Below are 24,933 nucleotides of genomic sequence, written 5' to 3'. Positions count from 1 at the left end.
AGAAGGTACCCTTAAAAACTCTACACGTGTATCTGCATGATTAAAGAACTTGGGTGTTTTCTTAAATGCAGAAAGTATTATGCATCCATAAAGCCAGACAAAATTGGATCTTGTAATGAGATATGACTCGTACAGCTTTAATCTTCCAAATAACTACATAAAATACTGTGGTAGAAGCCTTGCCACTCAAATATCTAAGGCACCAAACCCACTTTTTCAGAAGGGCAGTAATGAAAAGTAAATGATATATGTAATGAAAAGCGTATTCTTCCTTTTACACTAGAGACCTTCACAATATTAAAAATCAAAAGCAGGAATTTCATATGGTTCTCCAGTTTAGCCTTTGATCTTTAAGCAAACAAAAAAAACAATTCCATCAAGAATGCAGTGCTATAGCAACAAGGCAGCAAAGCTGTCAAATGTACAGACAAAAAAAAAACAGAAAATAAAGATGCAAATAAGTGAAAAATTAAATTTTCACAAAAAACTGTTAAATTGCCAGAAAAATTTACCAAACAGACTGCGTTGCCTATTGAAGCTGTATGTTAGACCTATGTTTCTTTCCTGTAAGTTTGAGAACAGTAAGTGACATGATTTCCCTTAAATGGTCATCATAGGAGCAGTGCACAAAATAGGGGTTTCTTCAAATTTTGATGCAACATTACATAATGTTTAACAGCATAATGACAATCAAATGTTATTAATAAAATATTAGTAACATGGACATTCAGCAAATATGACAAGCAAAAGTCTTCAGGATCATGGAACTTTAAAGTCACACCTTGAAAATGCCAATATGTGAAAAATTAAATTTTCACAAAAAAACTGTTTAACTGCCAAAAAAATAAATAAATAAATAAAAATACCAAACAGACTGCATTGCCTACTGAAGCTGTATTTTAGTCCCATGTTTCTTTCCTGTAAGTTTGAGAACAGTAAGTGACTTGATTTTCCTTAAATGGTCATCATGGAAGCAGTGTCCAAAATAGGGGTTTCTTCAAATTTTGATGCAATATTACATAATGTTTAACAGCTTAATGACCATCAATTTTTAATTATAAAATATTTGTTTCACAGATATTCAGAAAATGCGACGAGCAAAGGTCTTCAGGCCCATGGAACTTCAAAGTCACACCTTGAAAATGCCAAAATGTAAACAAGACGGCACTGTTCTGAAATGGGTTTATTTCCATTTTTAACACTTTTTTAACATAAAACAAAATAAACATTTTACTGCCATTTTTATATGACCAACTAAGAAAATTGATGAGATGGGAAAAGTATCAATAGAACAGTGTTAAATGTCCAATTTCCTCCATTCTGAGATTCTGAACATAGTGGATGATTGAATCTGACAAACTGCAATGATATGAGTTTATTTCCATTTTTGACACTTTATTACACAATACATGATAACAAGTTTACCATGTTTTTTACATAATCAACTAACAATGTTGTAAAGATGCAGGAAATATCAAACAAACACTTTTAGACATCTTATTAGTTAAATAATGAGACTGTTAACATGCCTAATAATTGAATCTGAGGAAATGTGAAAAAACAGTATAACTTCTAAAATAATGGCACGATTATGCTGATTTTCGAACTCTACCTGCGTTTTAATAAGATTGACCACTCCTGTGAGTTTAATTACAATTATCCAATCCGTTTTTCTTATATTGTGTTATCAGTGTTGCATTTATATTGAAAATAGTGAAAAAACAGCATAAATTCCCTAAAAATGGCCCAATCATGCTGATTTTCGAACTTGACCTGCGTATTATGAATATTCATCAGTTCTGTAAGTTTCAAGTCAAAAGGTAAAATGGTTTTCCACTTATTGTGTTATCGGTGCTGCATATATGCTGAAAAAAGTGAAAAAACAGCATAAATTCCCTAAAAGTAACCCGATCATGCTGATTTTCGAACTTGACCTGCGTATTATGAATACTCATCAGTTCTGTAAGTTTCAAGTCAAAAGGTAAAATGGTTTCCCACTTATCGTGTTATCGGTGCTGCATATATGCTGAAAAAAGTGAAAAAACAGCATAAATTCCCTAATAGTGACCCGATCATGCTGATTTTCGAACTTGACCTGTGTATTATGAATATTCATCAGTTCTGCAAGTTTCAAGTCAAAAGGTAAAATGGTTTTCCACTTATCGTGTTATCGGTAAAAGTGCACGACGGCGACGACGGCGACGACGGCGACGACAGACGCAGATGATGGCTATATGTACAGACACATCTGTGTCTGTACATAAAAATGGAATTAATCTAAGACAGCCCAATTTCTTGCAATATGGCATAAAATCTAGCATAATTTTGTGGGATTTGGAAGAGAATGGGATCAGAATTAATGGCAGAAAAATGCATAGGCAATGACAGAATTTATCCAAGAATATTTTTCTGGCTGTTTTCTCTTAGTTCCATAGGATTGTCAATATTAAGCACAGCAGTACCTATTCACCATGTTTTGCATGCTACTTTTGTATAGCTTTCTAAGGCTACATTCTCCACACAAAAAGTTTCAATCTGATAGCTTAATGTTAGTCTTACCTTACATACAATTCTCACACATTTCTAGCTTGCATACCTATGCATCAGACTATCCACAGTCTTGATATTACCATAGAACTTCTATGATATTACTAAATGTACATGCCTCTGAACAGAACATTTGTATGCAGATTCATACAAAAAAAGATGCAAAATTTTCATCAGCATTTGAAGCCCTTTTGTGGACAATTTATACCAAAACATGATTTCCTAAGACAAATCGAAATAGACATATTTAAACAAAGACACAAAAAGACACAAAATACAGAAAAAAATGTACAAGTATTTCGATCTGCTGAATGGTAATAACTTTTTAAATAAAAAAAAAATTCTGCAAAATATTTTGCATGCAATACTTTGGGATAATGATCCAAAAGATTTGGTTTTTATGTCAGAAGTGAGTAATTAATAAATAATAAATCTTGAAAAAGTAAAGCACTGGACTAAGGCTCCGTTCACAACCAAGTTGAGCTGGGCCTAACTGAGACTTGGCTCAAATATGGCGCAACCCACTTGACAGCATGCCATGTAATCCTATATTTAATAGATTCTGATCATTAAAGAATAATGGAAAGTCCCAGGCTTAAACACTTTTTTTTTTTTCAAAAAAACGAGGACTAGGAGGAAATGACGGACAGGAAATTAAAAAGTAACAAACAACACCAGCTTGAAGTCAATAATGAAATTAACTTATAATGATGAGGTTCCGATGCAATCATTTAACCATCCTCCACAGGTAGTCTGTCAGTCACCCTGAATTTGAGTGTTAACTTTGAGAGTGGAAACTTGGATCTTAAAAACAGGATTATAGGCGTATGAGTTTGGACTTAATGTAATTATAGGAGAAAAGAGTTGGGAATTCCAAGATATTTTTGCTATTATTAAGGTCTTAAGCACATTGCATGCAGTTTTGGCATCTTGTCATCTGGAGACTTTAGACACTTTGTATCAGTGTGTCACACAAGCTCAAAGAGTCCTTTTTCATCAGACCATTGTGACAAAATAAGTTTGTACTTTAAAGTCATCTTTTTTGGCTTGTTGTAGACACCATTTTTTATTAATAGAAATACGGGGGGGTGTGGTAACAGACATTTAAATAATAGAGGACTCCTTGGCGTGATCATGATTTTTACAATGCTGTGCCCGGATAATGTTTTTTTTTTTCTTTGTGTAACATATTAAAATTAAATAAAATCTTATGCCTTGTGGATTTAAATTTTTCAGACAAAAAATCCCAGATTTTCTCAATACCAAGCATTCATCCCCAGCAGACAGAACACGCCACACCGCTAATATGGAAGTTCTCATCATTGCAGCAGCCATGCTGAAACACATGCTACATCATATGGATGCACAGACAAACAACAAAAAAGACTTTGACGGCGCTGACTTAGTCCAATATCGCCCCTTAGCCACAGTGGATAACGAGACACTGGTCAATATGGTGCCACTAGTGAGCCAGCGTCGGCCTCAGATGATAATCATTGATAATTGAAGGTCAGTGACAACCGCCCAGTTCATTGCCAGGGACTGCCCACCAAGGCCAGAAGTAACAGTGGGTCAGCTCTTAAGCCTCCTATTTATCTTTAGAGGCCAAATGAGCAAGCCACTACCAGGCCAGAGAACCGTCATCCAGCTATGCACTACCACCAATGACGCTGCCGTACGCAGTGAGCTGAACAGAGCAGCCAAAATGACTCAGGGTATGTCAGTCCAATTCTACGGGATGGACTCTGATGTCAGTGAGCGCTACAACCGATACACCACACTCATAAAGAATGCCGTGACCAGAACCTTGTTGTCCCTGAGGAGAGAAGATCTACCCAGCCCAACAGCAAGAACAAGCGCCAGAAGTCTGGTGTACTCATCGGACTCCGACTGTCAGTCCAATTCTACAGGATGGACTCTGATGTCAGTTAGTGCACACTCATAAAGAATGCCGTGACCAGAACCTTGTGAGGCCTACCCAACTACCAGAATTGGCACTGAATGATCCTGAATTCACTGGTAGATCGGACCACATTACCCCTTTTCAAGATGTGTATCAGTATGCGCATTGAAGTATCAGAGTGCATTCCCATAGATTTAGATCAATCCATCTAGATTGACCTAACTCCCTGGGGGTTCATGCTTAATTCTTGTCAGCCGAGCGTGCACGGTAGTTAATTACCCCCTTACAGCTTTTAGTAGGCAGGACAGACATTTAAGCCGGCTAAGCTGACAGTAATCTAGAGCTAGTGAGACTCCCCACAGGGATAGATCGATCTAAAATCTGTGGGAATGGGGTCTCAGATGTAACACCACTCTTGCCTAGCACTTGATATGATAGTGATGATTCTCAGCGGGGTTGGAAAGAAGTGCATCTCATCTCAAAATTTGTTCCTGGGTATGATACTGTGAAATGTGTACTGACCCACACCTTGAAAACGGGTAATGTGGTCCAATCTACCAGCGAATTCGGGATCGTTCGGTGCCGTAGTTGGGTAGGCCTGTTTGTTGTCCCTGGAGAGAGAAGATCTACCCAGCCCAACAGCAAGAACAAGCGCCAGAAGCCTGGTGTACTCATCAGACTCCAACTGGGATGCAGAGGCCAAGTCACCTACAGTCTCCTACAAGCAGCCAGTTGGAGCCAATGAAGACCCAGAGTCCAGTGACAAATTCAAAAAACCCTATGAGTACAGACCAATCCCTCCAGTGGCCAAAATCATCCCAGCCAGTATGGAGGACAAGCTTCCGGACCTCAGTTAACCCTCTCCATAACAGACAATTCAACTTTAATATAAGTCAAATTCAAATAATTCTGTTTATGATTATTTTCATTTCTCCTTTTTTGAGGGAAATAAAACCCAATATTTGCTTTAATTTTTCTTGTTCTTTTTGTTATTAATTTTGATGGAGCCAAAAGCAATATGGAGGACAGAAAGTTATATAACACGGCAGTGAAAAAAAAAGTCAGATTAAAAGCATGTCTGCTCATCAGTCAAATTCAGGTTCAAATTAGCCTGGCCATGAACAAAGTCAGTGACTGGCCTCAGGGGAGTCAGTGACTGGCCCCAAGGGAGTCAGTAACTGGCCCCAGGGGAGACATGCCTAGATCAGGATTCCCAAACTACCACATGCCATTATGAGCAGTACTGCCATTACCACACTATCTTCACAGATTTATTGCTGTTCCCATCAGTCTTACAAATTTCCCCACAACCCGCTGATAAATTCCTCACCATTACTGATATTTTTTGTATTTCCTTACATACTTAGTTTCCCCCACTTCGCTACAAATGAATAGACACAGTGAAGGGGCAGACGGTAACCCTCTTCTGGGTCTTCCAAAAGACGGTCAGGAATCCTCAAGTTTATATTGATGGGCATCTAATTTTTTCTGTCGGAAGATGGTCAAAAATGGAGGACGGATAGCTTGGAAGACTGTCAGAAAATATCTCTGAATCTGCCCCTGCAGTGGCTCATCAGTGGTGTAGTGGGGAAAAGTAAATTCTAATAATAAGTCAATGCAGGGTTCAAGTTAGTCTGGCTTTGAATGCGGCCACTGACTCTTGCCCCAAGTGGAAGATGGCTAGATAAGACAACACACGAGATATCATTTACAGCTTCCAAGATGCAATTTCCTCTAGTGTATGATAGAGGTCCTTGTGTAAGAACTAAATCAAAGGCATCAAAGGGTAAGTATTGAGTAATGGAAAGATTTCCTGAATAACGTAATGACACACACACACAAAAAAAAAAACTACATTCAGGCCAGTGGCATGGAATAATAGCTTACTATACTTATAAGACCCTAAATCTATAAAACCCATGCAGTCCAGCTTCTGAAGAATAATATACTTCATTTTAGCACAGAAAAATGATAAAGTAAAATGGAACTGACACTATGACTTGTCATGGCGGAAGGAGGCAAGCTAATAGGGTGGCAAGGCTATGTAAACGCATGTATTGCTGCCTTTTAACAGCATCTAGTTAACTTCAGCTCAAGGGAAACTCTATTCTCTTGGAATAAAAAAAATAATATGCAAGTATGCTGCTATTGTTTATTATGAGGCTTTGTTTCCAAATTTTTTACTGTGCAACTTGAATGATTTTTTTTTTTTTTTGGGGGGGGGGCATCTTACTCATTTTAAGTATAAAAATAAATTAAGATTATTTTATCGTTATACCCTTGTTGTTTTTTACAAAAAAAGGGAGAAAAACACCATAAAAACCTTTCCTCCTTTCTACAAGAATAAACAATACACAAAAAATAATTTTGCCTAGTGCTATGAAGTCATGTTGTCATTTCAACGACAGCACTTACCAGTAGTTCATAGATTATTAAGGCTGTGAAAATTCCCAATTGCTCCTCATGGTCAATGGCGCTCCCAGATGTAAAACAAATGCCATAAGTAACATTCATTTAATGAATTATTCATAGTTAGCTTTTACAAAAAATTACTTTGGGGCAAAATGGACACACCTGCAAATTAATCTCCTAAAAAGCTTTTAATAGATTAGATCACATCATTTCATGACATTGCATGATTCTGGCATTTTTAAACCCAATTTCACTTAACTCCAAGGCAGAAGCCAATTTTATGACTTCGTCATTTATATGAAGAGTCACACAAGAACAATGATATCAGTGAAAAAGTGAATGTCACAGTGCCTGTAATCAGTACAAAATCAAACCAATTAACCATTAGATTAACAGCACAAACACCAGTCAATGTTTAAATTATGAGAACAATAGATCTTGTAGTGAGTTCATTTTCTACAAAAATACCAAGTGGTTCCGTTCACAAACCAGCACCTGCAATGTCTCATTGGCCATTGATTTTCAGTATCACAATTAGATCAAATTGTGGCTCATCTGCTCCACACACAAACACACCCTTCAATTAATTATTCATAGTTGCTCAGCTATCTGACAGCCACCATAATTTTTCATTAAGTGAAAGGAAAGGCCAGTGTCATATGTGAATATAAAAAGTTATGCACTGTTGGACTGCACCCTCTACTTCCGATTCTAAATAGAGCAATGCACTAGAAGTGGCACATCTAAAAAGAAAATATCTCTTAATTTTTTGCAAAAAAAAAAAAAAAAAAAAAAAAAAAAAAAAAAAAAAAAAAAACTGCACTTAATTTGTGGAAAAGATTTCTCTACCTCATGAAGCTACACAGGGAGATAAATATTCATCAGTACAACTTTTTTTAATTTAATGTCATTTTTTATTGTATTTGATGGTCCATTGCCTTCTTTGACAGTCCTTTATCAAATCAAAATCCTGACAGTTATTATGGCATTTCAATGTTTCATCAAGAAATGTGTTTCTTAAATGCATCACAATTAATGATATCCAACAATGCATATCTTTGATTTTGATGAAAATTTCATTCAAAACTTCAATCTGAATGGGTCAACATAGTGTAAAATTTTAGTCTTAAAGCTTAAAACAATTTTCTAGCAAAGTCCTCTTCTGACACAGGTCCCACTTATGAGATCTAAAGAAAATCTGACTTTCATTTTGTGCAGACATCTTTGCAAATGACTACACTTTCGATTTAAATTACGTATCCATTTTTCATAATACTTCTATTTTGTATAAGGAAGAGACATGTAGTTCCTCTTATTTCAGTTCCGCTTCCTGATCAAAGATACAATTCATGAAAAATAAAGAAATACTAATAAAATAAAAGTTCTCTTGGTGGCAGGGAAAGAGGTTCATAATCTACAGCACTATCATTCTCCAACTTGTAAACACCTTTCAGATATCCACTTGAGTAACCAAATATACTAAGGGAGATAAATAGGTGCTTGCCAAACAGGTGCAAACAGGGATTTATATTGTAGGTCCTCAAAGACCTTGTTATCCTGCTCCCATTTTCACTAACAAAGTATGGGATAAAATATCATATATAGCACCTGTGATACATGTACAATAGCTTACTTCCCCTCATTAAAAATGCTAACCTGTGAATATTAATAAAGGTATGACACCAATTACTCCCCCCCCCCTTCTAATAGTGGGACAATAAGATTCTGATTAATTCCCACATTTGCTCAGACCCAGTGCAGGTTATCATGAAGTACAAATTAAGTGGCAGAAACCGATTTTCTGGAAAACCATACATAAATAAAAGAGGAGGAAGCAGGCTACCAGTTTTGCATTTTCTGCTACATTGCCTTCAACAGGCTTTGACAAAATTGAAAGAAAACCTTGCAAATGGGTCTGTATAGCTCAATAGATCACGTACAGACCCACATGCAATCATGCATTATTATTGTTACAGAATGAGCATAGATTATGATCTTACATTCTTGAAATGTAAGGACATCAGATTCACCCAACCTAACCTTGATTGATGACACAGTTGCAGAATTTTTTATCAATCAGAGGAAACATTTTATATCTATCTGTGGCAATGATGTCAGGTGACAACAATGTCACAATTTTTGATGTTAACTTAGAGGACATTAAGTTTTTTTTTTTTTTTTTTTTTGCAAACTTGATTTTATAATATCCTGTCTATTTATGCGGAGGTAGAGAGAAAAAACACGTGACTACATGTACTACTACTGCTAGGAATGAAGTACATCAAGGCAAAAAGTGCCATTTTTTCCTGGTCTCAAAGTTTTCTTACCGACTGATCTTAACTTCACTAAAAATACAAAATCATTTATTAAAGGCTAGATGCCAAGTGGTGGTTCAGTGGTATAAGTGAGGAAAAGTGAGAAAAGGTGGTCAAACTGAACTAGACAAGAGACTGGACTTGAACTGACCAAGGCCCCATTCAGAACAGTGGCCTAATTAGTCTGCGGGTCAAATATGGCGACCCATTAAAAGCTTGTCGTCTAATCCACTAATAGACGCTGAATAGATTCCCCGTGGGGAAGTATTCAAGTTTGTCAACCATATTTGATCCTCTTCCTAGTCACTCCACTGTTCTGAAAGTGGCCTAAGATGATTTGAATGAAAGAAAAGGTCGAACTTTATATTGGACATTTAGAGGATAAAAAGCAATTCTAAAAATGTCTGAATGGGAGTATTTTGGACCATTAAATTACCATTTTTACCTTTTTCCAAACACATTATCATTATTGAGCTGTTGTAAAACAAAGCTTTCTTCAGATACCTAACTGATTTAGCAGATTAACTATCTTATCTATGCACAACTACTTTACCTGGTTTTGATGGTATTTGTATACATTCCATTTAGGACACATTAGGCTTGTACTATGAAGCACAGTGAAGATTGCTTCTTCTTACAAAAACAAAGCTTTTTCAATATCTTTCTTGGCTATGACTGGGTTCCCATATCTAGATCAATCGAACATGATCGTTCTATCTCCGAGGGGTTTCTCGCTAAATTGCTTTCAGCTTAAGCAACTTAGATGTCTGTCATGCCTACTGAAGCTGCTAAACGATAATTAATTATCCCCTAGCAGCTTCAGTAGCCATTACAGACAGTGAAGTCATTTAAGTCAATTGCAATTTAGCAAGAATCCCCTCAGAGATAGATCGATCCACAGTTAGTATGATAGGGTTTGGGAATGGTCTTTATAAGATGCTCTTTCACAAAGACCAACATCATATATAAAAGTTTTTTCCAAAAAATGCTCTTGTTCACACTTGTACAGTGCTGTTCCAAACATTTCTTTAATGTGTTTTATGCTTTATTTTTATTTTTTATTTTTATTTTATTATTTTTTGTTTATGTTATTTTTTCTTAGACCCAGGACTTAAATTCTCAGCGGTGCAGAAAGACTTACCATTGCATTGGAATCCCTGTTTGCCAAAGCCCCTGGAAAGAGAAAAAAAGCATTGTCATTAGAACAAACACCTATCAGCAGTCGATCAAAGCCGAAAACCTCATTTCTGAGACAGCTTAGCAATTTGACATTGTTAGTGCATGTGTGAAATTAGACTTTCTGATGCAACAAGGAAAATGATTGCCATTAAGCAATAGGAGTACATGTAAGTGCATGTTGTTCCAGATTCCTGAAAAACACACAGGAACTAAATTTTCGGATAAGATGATCTAGGTTTTCATATTATGTTGTTGATAGATGGATTGCAAGTCAAAATATTCAATGCAAATGGCTTCCAAAAAGCGATTTTATAGTTTTCTAAACTAAACTGGAAATAGTTTGACCGACCTCACCATGCAACCGGACTGTCCGATGTAAGATTTAAAATCACATAGTGAAATTATGGCACAAATCAAATATTCACCAACTATCCAACACTAGTGTACTTCTGCAATGGTAAGTAGTCTGACAGTCTACTTACTAAATGTAACCTTATAATTTTTTAAACAAAAAATTAAGTTTATCTTTCAATGCAAACTCCATGTATTGAGTGGCCCAAAAGAATTTTTGTTCTGCACCCTTACTATATAGGAGACTCTCTGCAGCTCCCAGTAGACCAACCGATATCAATCCTAATTGATTAGTGTAAAAAGACTTATTCAGCCCTTATTATCTACATTATTTTTCATACTGCCAATCCATTTTACTCTGGTGATGACAGCAGGCAGAATAAAACTTTGATGGAATCCTTAATGTCATCATCAACCAATGGCAATTTACCAGATCTCTCAAAAAATGTTCAGGTATATAATCATATCAATTATACTGGTGCTTGCAGACATTAAGTCTGATACGGGTACTGGGAAAAGACTAAATAATCTTGAATATCTCTGAAATCGCTAGGCACACTTAAAACAATTTAGCGCATAGTGCACATGTATGTCATACAGTATCTGGACCATATATAATGTGTGGGCATGCTACTGGTAGTAGAATTAAACACTGTATATTCTGAGGCTAGTGACAATGTGGCTTCATACCCACAGGAACTGAAACTGACAAGCTGAAAATGTCAATGTGTGAAAAATAAAAATTTCCCAAAATCTTTGATCATAGCTTGAAGAATAATTATCCAATCAGGTTCGTTTTCATACTTGAACTGTATTTTATTCCTGTGAATCATTCCTGAAAGTTAGAGAATAATAAGTAACATGCATTTTTCCTTTTTTTTTTCTGATGTTTATTAGGAAAGTGCAAGGCGACAGTAACATTAAAAGTGTCAAATGTGCCAGAGATTATTGAGAGCAATTAATCTGAAATTAAAATGCAGTGTATACTTAGTAGATTACAGTAATAGATGAGTATGATTTGTTTTGAGGCTTTTTATTTACTTTTCTAATGATAAAATTGATTCATAGAAAGAGGAGAAAATGTCACTCTTCTTTGACTTGGAATCGAGAAAGCTCAAACATGCAGTTTGCAGTAAATAGTTTAGGGTTGAGAAAAAGAACCAGACTACAAGTAAACCACAAAAGACCTGGTTGAAAGCTGGCCAAAAATATGCAGTGCTCACGACAAGTATTTTATGTTCATGCCATGAAATCAATCACATTTTGACTCATTAATTGACAAATCTTGGGATCACAAATGACAATTATCGTTTATGAGGCCTGAAAAAGTTCATTCTCCATTTCCACCTGATAAGACGTTATTGCCCTTTGTTTCCATAATTAATATGCTCAACAACACAACCAGACTGAAGGTAAGGAGCTCATTTCTACCATAAAATTTACCTACACGACAAACTTTCCAGGAAAAAAGAAAATATTGTCCAAATATTATTTGATATACAGCTTTAAAAAGTTGGTAGAAAAAGTCCCTACATCAACTATTCTAGATGATTCTAGAATGACTGCCAAACCACAAATGGTCTAGATATGTTCAATTAAACTAATGCATATTCATCAAAAACAGTGCCAAAGTGGGAATGGAGGAAATTGAAAATAATTTGGCTCACATTTCTCGGTCTCAATGGCACTTGCTGAGAATAAAATGAAACATCACTGGCCAATTATAGTGACAAAAAATCGGTGACTGACCCAATATCTTATTATATATATATCTGGGGATTTCATATATAAAAGTGGGTGTATGTCAGAGTGATAATGCACATCCAGTATGAATAAAAATGAATCATGTTAAACCTTGAACATTTCTACAACAAAATACTTTTGGGCACTTTTTTCACTTATTAAACCTTACTACTATTATCACTGTGCTATATCTCACATAAAATGCCCTTAGTAAAATCTCATAATAAAAAGACAAGCCTTTCTAGGGAGCAGAGTGAGATACTTCATATAACTTCCAAAATATTTTCTGTTTCTGGCAAAAACAAAAAGATGTCCATGAATAGAGAGGATCCCTAATTTTTTTTACATTAATGGTATTTTCCACATTGATAACAACATAGTCACCAACCCTTAACTATTCAGCTGAAAAATAATCATTAACATCTTAGATAACCAACTAAAGTCATTTGAAAACCTTCAAATGATATGTTTATCACTGCAGATCAACACCATTCAATAACTTTTCATTGTCATAAATCCCATTTTAAGTCATAATACATTCTCTTTATGTAATAAAATTATAACTTCTGTTCAGAAATTATTTTTATGTGAAGTGAAAATGCAAGGAATGTTATGTAGTGTGTTACTGATAAATCAACATGGACAAAAAGTGGGGAAAATTTTGCCTTGTTTAAAAAGTACATGTATGTACGTAGTAGCTAGATGCATAGTAGGGAAGTCCAATCATCAGCAAAGAATTTTAATCATTAGCTTATGCACTCAAAGTAATAAGGTTTTCCCAACAACAGCTAAAAATTACAAGACACCTCTATTGGGGAACGAGATCAAAGATGTTACAGTGGCAGTTGTATATAATAGTATACAATTATTGACTTTGGCTGAAGTCACCTCTCAGCTAGGTTCAGTCCTTTGGCTTCAATGTATCCCAGTTAAGGGTTGTACTCAACCAAGAGGTGACCAAAAAACTATCAAGTCTATAACTGGTTTATCACATGATTGCAAATTTTGAAATCAAAATACATTGAGAACTTTCAAAAGTTTATTGTTGAACAAACAAAACAAAATGCATGGTAGGGTCACATAAACCAGACCCACCACCATGCAACATTGCATGTGAAAAAACGACAGGCTCAATCAATCCTCTATTCTCCTGTCTTATTTCAGCGAAAAATTTCTGTTAATACTGGTCCAAATTGGGTATCTCAAGCATCACGAAACAAGTTAGATTCCATCAAAAGTAGCAAATCTGCCCATTTTGCAGTGTTGTGTGAGTGAACCCCAGCATATGGGAATGGAAAATCAAGCATAGTGTTCTGTAGTGTATGATATCAGCAACTTAACCATTCATAATGTGCAACCGTGGGACAGAAATAGTCCAATAACTTCTAATGAAATTAGTTTGACATGTGTTTTTATGGGGCTTTAAAATCAATACTCAATTAATATTTTACATATTATTATTGTGAAAGAGAGATAAAAATGTATTATTTGAAGCATTCAAAGTACGATGAGCTTTTTCACGCAACTAAATTGATTCATAAGCTGAGTTCCAAGAAATGAAGACTTACTAGTATTCAATATGGCAGAATGAATTGACGGGTTAAGAGATCAACTCACTAAAATAATTGACCGCATTTGATCATGTAACAATACCTAGAAGTGCAGTTACACCCCCCTTCCCTGACCATCTATGTTACTTCCATAGAAAATTTAGTAGCAAACAGAGGTCACAGAAAGTGGCTCCATCATTTCTCTTGACACTGGCTCTTCTGTGTCCTGTTGTTTCATTGTGTTCACTCAATGCTGATTTAATTACTGTCTCCGATGTTCAGTAATTTTTGCAGTTTTGTTGTCATTTCCACTATAGACCTCCCTGTCTCTCCAAAATACACCTCTCCATATATATCCCTCTTTCCTCTTCATATATCACTTCAATTTTGTCATCTTTTTCCAAAAAGTGTTTTAAACTCACAAACAGCCTATTGGAGAGTGAATCCCATTTTAATGCCTACACTTATGTTATATTTCTTTAATGTGTGTCACAGGCATTCAGATATTGGATATGTATTGGAGTGATAATAACCATTTTAGCAAGATGTTGTTGGAAGAACCTATTACAGGTACTTAAAGGATATTCCTGAGTTTTAAACCTCTTGAAACTGACTCTCTCAGCATTTCATACCTTCAATTAAACTGCACATTTAACATACGTATGTACATATATGTGTACTATACACATGTGCCGCCTTAATTCTCATTAGGTCAATTTTTATTATATTTGAACTTTTTATTGTAACCTATCTCAATTCCTCTTTCTGTGCAGTTTAACATATTTAATTTACAACTCATGTTGTACTGAACTCCTTATCTTATTTGGGTACTTCAATTGGAAATGTAGTAAACTGCCAGCCTACAGCTATGTTTGTCTCTTTTTCACCTCATATAATTGCACAGGGAAGTAATGAATGAAACGGCTGACAAAATGTCAAACGTGGGAGTGAATGTCAACCCGATATGACGAACCTTGAACCCCTTGAATCTTTACCGCAGGCCAAGCATTACTACTACATTCAACTTTCTGAGAAAAAAGGATGTTCATCATTTCTCAGAACCATTCATACATCAATTGAAAGGATTTGAGGCAATGTTGAAGTGTCCTTCACTTGTATGCTCTATGCTATCCTCTTGGAAAACCACATGATGACAATCCTGAGAAAATATTAAGCTACTTCTTAAAATTGAACATTATAACTCCATTCATAAAGATATCTATCCAGAGTTGAAGAATTGTATAATAATAGTTTATTAGGTAAAATTGCAACCCTAAGGTTGAAGTTGTACTGGTACAAAGTTTGTTTAAAAGAAGATTAACAATGAACTTTAAATTATAAAACAATAAATTATTCCGAAAATACTACAAATTAAAAAGGCATTCATAAATTACTACAAATTAAAAAGAAAATAATTAATAAAGGAATTTTTAAAAAGTTCAGTCTTCACTTTTGGTTGTAAAAATTTGGTGTTGTTTCTTAGAGGATGGGTGTTTCTTTCAAGCAATAAATGACCTAACTTTTCATGATTTTGTAATTTTGTATAAAATCTCTACGTTTGTCTAGGGTGTCAATGTTACAAACTGTTAAGGCATCAACATAACTGAGACCAGGGCATATAATCCTCAAGGCTCTCTTTTGAACTGACTCTAGACATTCAGATTGCTCAGCAGTCACAATTTACTGCTTTGTTAAATGAACACTTGTATCATATCAACCTACTGAAATGCTGGTGCCTGGCATCGAAACTTAAAGCCAAATGCTATGTACGCCTTACACCCTATTAAAGTTAAATATATGAAGGAGCATGGTTTTCCTGTAACACATATAAACAATGTTTACTAGTTTCTTTAAGGACTCAAATAAAGTTGATTGCAAAAGAATAAACCAAATAAATCACTCGGTCAGCCAAGAATAGCTCTTAAACTCCACCTTTGTCAAATTTCTGGTCCTTCATTATCCATCCCTCCATTTCGTACAAGTATGATACTTAACTACTGCACATGCAATGGCATAAATATTTTAATGAAGGCTAGCAAAAATGGCCGAGGGGTATATATAGCACAGAGAGGAAGCAAAAAAAAATCTGTTTAAATATCATTTTTCAAGACAATACATGAACACTTGTTTTTTCATGGTACTGTGTTAGTATAGCATAAAGTGTGTTCTTTCAATAGTGAGCAAATTACTTCTGGCAAGTTAGGACTCATTCTTGTTGTATAAATATTCTCAGGATAAGCTTTGTAAATCTTATTTTGAACTAAGGCATGAGAAGCCTCTGGCTAATCCACAGCACAATGTCCTGTGGAACTCAGGGTGTACATGTAGTACCTTACCTATTCAACACCTGGGTGGCTGTAACTATGTTAAATTTTAGAATTCAGGAGCTGTTGCTTTAATGCTTTAAGGTTAAATATTCTTCTTATTAACAAATCGGATATCAGCTCTATGGTTAACATATTATTTATTTATTATTTTTTATTATATATATATATATATATATATATATATATATATATATATATATATATATATATATATTTTTTTTTTTTTTTTTTTTTTTTTTTTTTTTTTTTTTTGCTGAAATTGAAAGACATGGCATGTCTCCAAAGGCATCATCTTGAATTCCAAACTTTCTGATTATATACTCATTGTCATTACTTTTGCATTATTTTATCATTATACTTTTTTTTTGAAGACATGCTTTATAGCATTGAATATTAACTTCACTTTAATGACTTAACTTCACTGTCTGTACATGATGCCACTGTCTAACTTGCCAAAGAGATAGTAAATCCCAAATATTGTACTTTTACACAAATAAACAAGAGCCTGAGCTGTGAAATTAGGCAATATATCATCCACAACGATATATACGAAACATTAGAGAAAGCCACATACAATCTCACCAGTTAAGTAAATTTTAGGCAAATGCTGAACAAATTCATTATAGGCTACAATAATATATCACATACTAAACTGTTTTTCATTGAATTTTTCATCGTTTACTGTGAATTTTTCACATTGAATTAGCTGAAATCATTTAGTTATTTGGCAGAATAGAATATTATATTATATATTAGAATGAACCATAGTAAGCTGTCATCTAGCAGCAGAAGTCAAAATGCACTATACTGGTACATAAAGCCATCTAATGGTTATACATAATACAGAGGACTACATTTCTGTGATAATTTGTTATTCTCCGTTTCCAGCAGTGACATCACATATGGAATACCACACTACTCGTACATTTAAGGACAGACTCATTAGGTCCTGTCTGACTATGGTTTTATGTAAAACATATTCTTTTTCTACAAAAACGAACCCATTCTATGTCAGTATAGTATCTCAAAATCACCCCCTGCCCTCCTTCTTGTCTCCTATATATACCATATTTCCAATATTGTGGGTCATTTGTAAACTACTACCCTTTCATCAACTGTGAGCAACACAAATATATACAAATATTATATTTAAATACTTTCAACTTTAATAGAGCACTCTAAATTTACTCAATATTAACACTAGCTTTAATCAGAAATACTTAATTTAGTGGGTATGTGGGTGAAAGCAGAAGTCAATGTAGTCTCTTGTCCAGACATAATACACTAGCTATGCATGATTTAATGTTTCAAAATATAAATCTATGGTATTTCTAAAAAATCAAAATGACTATCAAACTCTTTTATGTAATGGGTATACAACATGACATCACACTGCATGTTCAAAAACTATGTATGTAGCAATTGCCCAAATCAATGCAATACCACTAAAAACCTATCACCTTGAGCTGCACCCCTCCCCCCTTCCATGCATAGAGTCAAACACATTCTTAAAATCCAAAAATAATATATCTTTATTCATTTTGACACATCTCTTTCAACATCTGTACAAAATGGAAGGCATAAGGTCTTGATTAACATGGCAAGACACTTGTGCTACTATAAACACCAGGTATATTACATCTTTCCTGTAAATAAACCTCTCTGCTGCCTTTCTGCATCATATCATTTTCAAAAGGCTATGGCCAATTCATTGCATGTCATGATAATGTATGTATGAAGAACACCGGGTTTGAAGAACAAAATGCATGTTTTTTTTCTGCACAGAAGTTAACAATGAAACCATTTATGTCCTATTCTAGGCAACATAAATCCTGTATCACACTACAATGGAACACAGAACATTACCTTTTTTCCTTTATTTGCACAGCTCTTACTTTACTTTCCCTAGAAAATGTCAATTAACAAAATAATGAAAACAAATAACCCTGCGAGACTCGAAAAAAAAGGGGGTTTTGTACGGCTATTATAGATGATCTCAAATCAATATGCACACAAGGAAAGGCCTCTCCATTATAAGCAAATTGTAGCTATTTTTTTTGTTCATGTGTCCCCTTTTGTGCACTGATGAAGCGGTGTATATATCTCAAAATGATGTTTTAATAATAATAATCTTAAATGATTAGTTGTTTTCTATCAAATATGAATTAACAGCTATGAATAGCTAGACACCCACATAATTCTTAGAATGATAAATATGGTAGTTCTAGATCTCAGAAGTAAGGAATAGGCATCCTTGACCCAGCACATTGCAAGTGCTTTATCTCAATTGCTGCTTAAACACCTGATAAAAAAAAACAAATTTGTACACAGATAATAAAAAGATAATTGCCAATTAATATCAAGATATTGGATGTGGTATATATCATGCAGCATATATAAAATCTAACCATATAGACAAGCAGGACTATTCACTTGATTGTGTTTAAGCCCTTCATTGGTTCTCAAGACATTAGCCATATTCCTTAAAGCTAATCAGTAGTGTGAAGTATGTAATTCTCCACATTACTGGGCCCTATGGTGCACTTTGTATGTCATTATAAAAGGTGTACATTTAAGCATATTGCTGGACATTACTTCCTAATGATATTTACTGCAAAAGTGGCCCCATCAGCCGCTTGAGTTTTGTCTCACATACATTTAACACATCTTTGCTTGAAATTGCAATCACGCAATATCAATGTGACAAAAAATTGACTACACCTAGAAAGTGATCAATAATTACCCCAAGAGATATCCATAGAAAGCATGCTGGTTTCTGCCTTTGAGATAGTAATGAGTCGAGTGTAAAACCTCATTACCCTGCTCACAGCATACATGTTGTGAATGAGGAAAAACGCCCAGAAGGACTCCTCATTATCGCCTGGATACCATTTCTGGGAGAAAGGCCAATGTGCATGAAACTTTAATCTGCTGGCATAAAAACACAGACCCTGGCCAAGTGAGCCTTAATTAACTCTTTTAAGACACAACGCTACCACATGTTGTGTACAATAATTCAAGAAGTAGCTTTTTTTTCAGTAAGCAGCATAGGATCTTAACATTGTAAGTAATAATGAATAATAACTCACATATGCAAAGATAATCATGAGAATAACAAATTATGTAATGCACTTGTTCTTTTTTATTTATATCAAAGAAGAAAACTCTATGGCAATAAAATTTCACAGAATGATATCAGTTAGGTGTGTGTGTGTGCACGCGCATAAACACATGCATGCATGTGCATGACTGTTTACATGTGCAGCTATGTCTGCATGTATGTGCAGACGTTAGTGTTTGTGCCTTTGAATCTGTACATGCATGAATGTATGTATTATATAAAGATGTATTCACTAAAAGAACATGAAAGCCAAAGAAACTTGCAATGGGGAAAACAATGAATGACAGAAGGCAGACAGATACTATAGGTATATACTGCAGACTGCAAGTACAAATATCAGGAAACTGGTAATAACATCATTACTAAAATGACTGGCATATATATCACATTTTGTTGCAATAGTACACCCAACTTTTCATCTGTGAGTAAAATTGTCTTAAATACGGTACACCTTAAATAAATGAAGAAATGTTCATAAATCAATGAAAATTTGCTTGCTTACGTATCCAGAAAGTAAAATTGACTAGGTGAGATGCCCTCAAGCTGTTAGAACATAGACCAACACCTGAAATACCTCATGCAGAAAATTGTGCACATATCACTGTGCGTATTCATAAATATATATTCAGTGGAGTCGAGGCCTTGGAGCAGAACACTGATTTAAAACTGTGGGCATAGAACTATCCAGCACATGAAGAAAAAGAGAGCGCATAAACAAATAGTGACTTGATTATCTCAAAAAAGAAAAAGTTGGGGTACCTGCATGACTTAGATGGAGCAATATATAACAGCGTTTTGTGATCTAAAAGCTTCCTCGTGAATTTTTATATAGGAGTTGATTTATTATGGGCATCGCAGATATCCCACAAGGATAAAATAAGAAGGACTTGAGCACTAAGTTTCTCACCATATCAAATCTAATCCCATTTAAGTAGTCTGGTGCCATGATAAGTAAGATATATTGCATCTTGAAATCAGATTTGCAAAAAAAGAAAGAACAAGAAAGAAAACACACACACACACACACATATACAAGGGGTAAGGAGAAGCAAAAGGAAACCAATAAAGCTGAAAGAGAAAGAGAAAGAGTAATCCAGGAAAAAAAGAGCTCAGACAAAAACAATGCACACCACCAATTCTAAATTTAGCTCTAGAAAATGTATTGGCCAAAGCAGTAGCCTCCAAAATGTACAGGTGAAGCGTGATGATTTGTGTCAAAAATAACGCTTAAATACAGTTAATATCGTCAATAATAACTGAACATGGAATCAGCTCTGTATCACCAGAGAAAATGAATATAAACTGTAATAAATATAAACCGTATAAACTGTAACATGATGATGCTTTGTAATGCACCCTAATATTAATGTACAAACCCAGATTGACTGATAACGATCAGTAGCTGAATGATTTATTTGATTGTGTGTGTGTATATATATGTGTGTATATTTATATATATTCTTCCATCCACACGTACCATGTTAAATACCTTCAGAAACCAGGAAGGCCCATTTGCAGTCCAGATGTATCATGTATTCATGTATAACTCCTATATATATATCTTTGTGCCTATCCAAGCTTTGTAGGTCTCTTAGCAGCAATTATTCAAACCACCTGGAATCCCTCAATACATTCAATATACATGGAGATATTGCTGCAAATACATTCCAATACATTGCTTGTGTGTAATATTTGTTTATAATACCAGGTTGATTTTGTAACCATTGCATGTGTTTCAATCACTGAGATAGAGAGAAACAGATGTAAATATGAATCTAAATATGTGAGTGCAGTGAATCTTTTATTCGTGTACTCACAGATTTCATAGTTTTTTTTTTTTTTTTTTTTTTTCCAAATTGGATCAGACCTTGAGGTTTTTATTAACTGGATAAGAACAATTGAGGGAGGGGGGGAGGCATGGACTTAATACAAGACTACACTTTTCAAAGTAAGTTCAAACTGTTATTAAGTACAGCAACTTGGACTGCCACATAAGTAAATGTATATCCATACAGCGATATATCCATGCAAGGAGTAAAGGATGACATTATTTTCACTGTAGACAAATATCATTTTGAAGCTGGTGAACAGCTCACAAAAGAGGACGGACTTTGTTGCCTAGATGTCTGTGTAACATTGCACAATGTCATATACAGTTTTCTGTGAAATCAAATAGCAAAAATCATATCTCCATCAGTGAGAAAATATCCAAATTGACTTTTAAAAATGAACCCCTCTTTTCTTTTTTAAAACATAAATTCACTATTAAAAATATTGCCAATGTGAAGATATATCTGGCCTCATATCAACAGTTATCAGACAAATGCTGTCCTCTTGATTTAATTTGTTTTGCAATACTTGACTGAGATATCTTCCAAAAATGAATGAACTACTACTATATCAAGGTCTGATCCAATGAATGAACTACTCTATATATATATATATATATATATATATATATATATATATATATATCTTGTCTGGCCATGCCCACTTGGAACAAATTTTCACCCACCACTTCTGTCAACTTCCAGGTGCGTAGTTCATATATATATATATATATATATATTAAAAGTAAAATTGTTCTTCCTGTACGAGTATATATTATATATAATAAAAAGAAAAAGAAACAGCAGCTATTTTGCCCCGACCAGTTTCATTCTTTTTAAAAAGAAAAAGAAACAGCAGCTTTTTTGCCCCGACCGGTTTCATTCTTTCTTCAGGAGAAGAAAGAATGAAACCGGTCAGGGCAAAATAGCTGCTGTTTCTTTTTCTTTTTATTATATATATATATATATATATATGGGAATGGAATATATATTTCTATAAAAACGTGTTTGTGTGTATGTGTGTGTGTGCAGGTGCATGCATGTTGTGTTTTTGAGTCTTCAATCACATTAGACAATACAGCACTAGTATATATATCATTTAACTTATACTCATTAGCAAGGCAATTTAGGGGTAAATTTTATGCAGAAAGAATTAAATGATGATATTATTCTTTTATTAAGTATAAGGAGGATGTAGCTTGTTGACAGGTTTTAATTAATTATTTATCTCTACTTGACCTCCTGCTTCAAAAGCAGTGCAGAATTATTATTTGGAGTATACAATGTTATCATTAAATTCTGATTTGGATATTACACCCATTCAGCATTGTTTTATTCATACTATCTTTATCATCAACAAACAGATCACTGAGTGTCAGTCTGTAAATATGTTTTGTCTGAAATTACTCTACTGATAAAAACCTGAGATACTATTTAACTATACTTCTTATCACTCTGTGGTTTACCGTGTCTCATATGCCATAGCAGTTTACAGTGTAACAGTTCAATTGCAAATTGTCATTCATATCAGTATAGAATGCTAGTCAAAAAAGTGTTTCAAATGGCACTGTATTATGTATTGGGACATTCTGATTCTGAGATTTGTGGTGTTGTCTGATATAACCTGCAGTTTACCATCCTTTATAAGTAAGGGGCTTTTCATATCTACCATTATATATATTAGCGATACAGTTATACTGATATAGTTATGACGGGTTATACCATTTTTTTGAACACGTCCTGCAATAAGCTTTATCCTCCTTTGTACAATTTCTCCATAAGTTAGTTTCCTGCTGATATGTTAATTGGCCCTGTCAAGTGAGTAGGCTTCGTTTAAGTCTCTTTCATATCTAATAGGTAGGCTATTAAGTTGTCAATCTCTAAAAACATCAGTACAGCTGTATCATCAAGATATAATGTTCAAAGGGAAAGAGCCTTGTACTACATACACTCTAACAATTCAATTGTAATCCATAGCAATCCAGATTTTTTAAAAATGTGCTTCACATTGCATTATATTTTATAACATAGCATTTTGATTGTGTGTTTTATCTGATATCCCCCGTACAGTTTGACCTGTAGTTGGTGGTAAATTTAATGGCAAGCACTATTATAGATAAAGCTTTCACTGTCCACGCAAATCTTGATGAGTTGCTATGCTTAAATATCACTGTCATCAGCCAAAGAAGCTGTAAATAGGAGTGACGCGGGGAAAATATTAATCTCTGAACCAAAGCAGTGTAGGTACATATTATCTCTGACCTGTGACATATTTCACATTATTAACCTATATGAATGAACCATTGTCAAAACCCAAAAAACCTCCGCCATGCATGTCAAAATTTTTGACAGCGAGTTATGTTTGCATTAGGCAAACATGGTTGCTACAATGAAACTAATATGCACTCAGATTTCATGTAATTTATCAAGGATGTCAACCATTTAATGTGACATATAGCTTTTTAGTGCTATTGGTATTTTATGCACATCCACGACATTTAAATGCCCTACGAGAGCATATCCCACAATACGAGACCACACGAATATGGTTACAACTTGTTAGCAAGTGGTACAATAAGCATGAAGGACAAATACTCAATCTATATAGACTCATTGAAGCACACATATTTTATAGTGTTGCCTTCATTATGCTTCACAGCATAGAAAAGGCAATATATTTCCTCCTCCATAGAACTGATGGGCGGCCTGTATACATACTGGTCTATAGCACAGACAATCGAAGTTTCACAGTATCAGATTGACTCAAATCACAGACACGTCATGGGATCCAAGATAAGTGTTAAAGCATCGCATATCATGCCTTCGCACCTGAGTCTCGTTAAAGTGACATCGTTAGGGATAGCGTCTTAATCGCTTATCTCATATCATTTATTAAGTTGCAAGTTGATTGTATAGCAAGCATGTATCTGCAGCGTCAACACCTCTTATTTACCGAATAGTATAGCATACCACCTATCCCAAATCTAAGTCTGATAGAGAGGGTGATAATCAATATTTTAAGCTACGCCCTTCAAAAACATGACCTCGACGTTTAAATGCTGTTACAAAAAATAAACAATTGCCACTATAAATAGGTCAACATGCGTCAATGAATAGAGGGAATCCCCTTGGGCTACACAATTTCACTCACCAAATAAAATCTTTGCAATGACTGCAGAATGTCGGCTGCTTAAAAAACCTCGGCACAAAGTTATGATCCTTCACCACAAACACGTTTTTCTGTCTTAGAGCTCCTTTCCTCTGGACGCCTCTGCTCGCAAAATTACTACTACCGCCCGTCTCATCAGCCATGTTGCGAATGAGCAGTAAGGGGCGTGCTTCGCGGAACGATGACCCAATAAATACGAAGGCACCACCGCTTATATATTACGAGGTATCCGAAGCGGCTATGATGAGAGGCGAGCGCCCTCGGCTTTAGGCGCAGATAGTGAGGCTGCAATCGATGTCTATATATATAAATACATGGGCTGAGTGAGTTTGCAAATGGAACACGTTATCGCACCAAACGCATTCCATTTTTTGCACATCCGTCTTTTATTTAGAGAATCTCAGAATCATTCTCAATAGTACCACGCCTTTTTCTTCACATTAAACTTCTCTAATGTGGATTTTCTGATTTATTTGAAGATATCAGA

General features: G+C 34.8%; 1 protein-coding gene across 2 annotated transcripts in view; it reads right to left on the bottom strand.

Moving 5' to 3' along the window:
* The window catches only part of LOC106160836 (calcium-dependent protein kinase C), a 63,541-nt gene extending 38,811 nt beyond the window's left edge, over positions 1-24,730 (bottom strand). For both annotated transcript variants that reach the window (XM_087004057.1, XM_087004058.1), the window contains exons 1-2: positions 24,429-24,730; positions 10,319-10,350 (exon numbers count right to left, since the gene is read on the bottom strand). In XM_087004057.1, coding sequence (XP_086860183.1) covers positions 10,319-10,350; positions 24,429-24,589 — 193 coding nt within the window. In that variant the 5' untranslated portion in view covers positions 24,590-24,730. The remainder of the gene's footprint in view (positions 1-10,318; positions 10,351-24,428) is intronic.
* Between the last annotated feature and the right edge of the window lie 203 nt (positions 24,731-24,933).

The sequence above is a fragment of the Lingula anatina genome, chromosome 2 (assembly GCF_051362555.1).
Source record: "Lingula anatina isolate TDL-2025a chromosome 2, LinAna3.0, whole genome shotgun sequence".
In the NCBI taxonomy this organism is placed as follows: domain Eukaryota; kingdom Metazoa; phylum Brachiopoda; class Lingulata; order Lingulida; family Lingulidae; genus Lingula; species Lingula anatina.
Note: the sequence above shows the minus strand (reverse complement) of the source record. Positions and strands in the feature narration are given on the sequence as shown.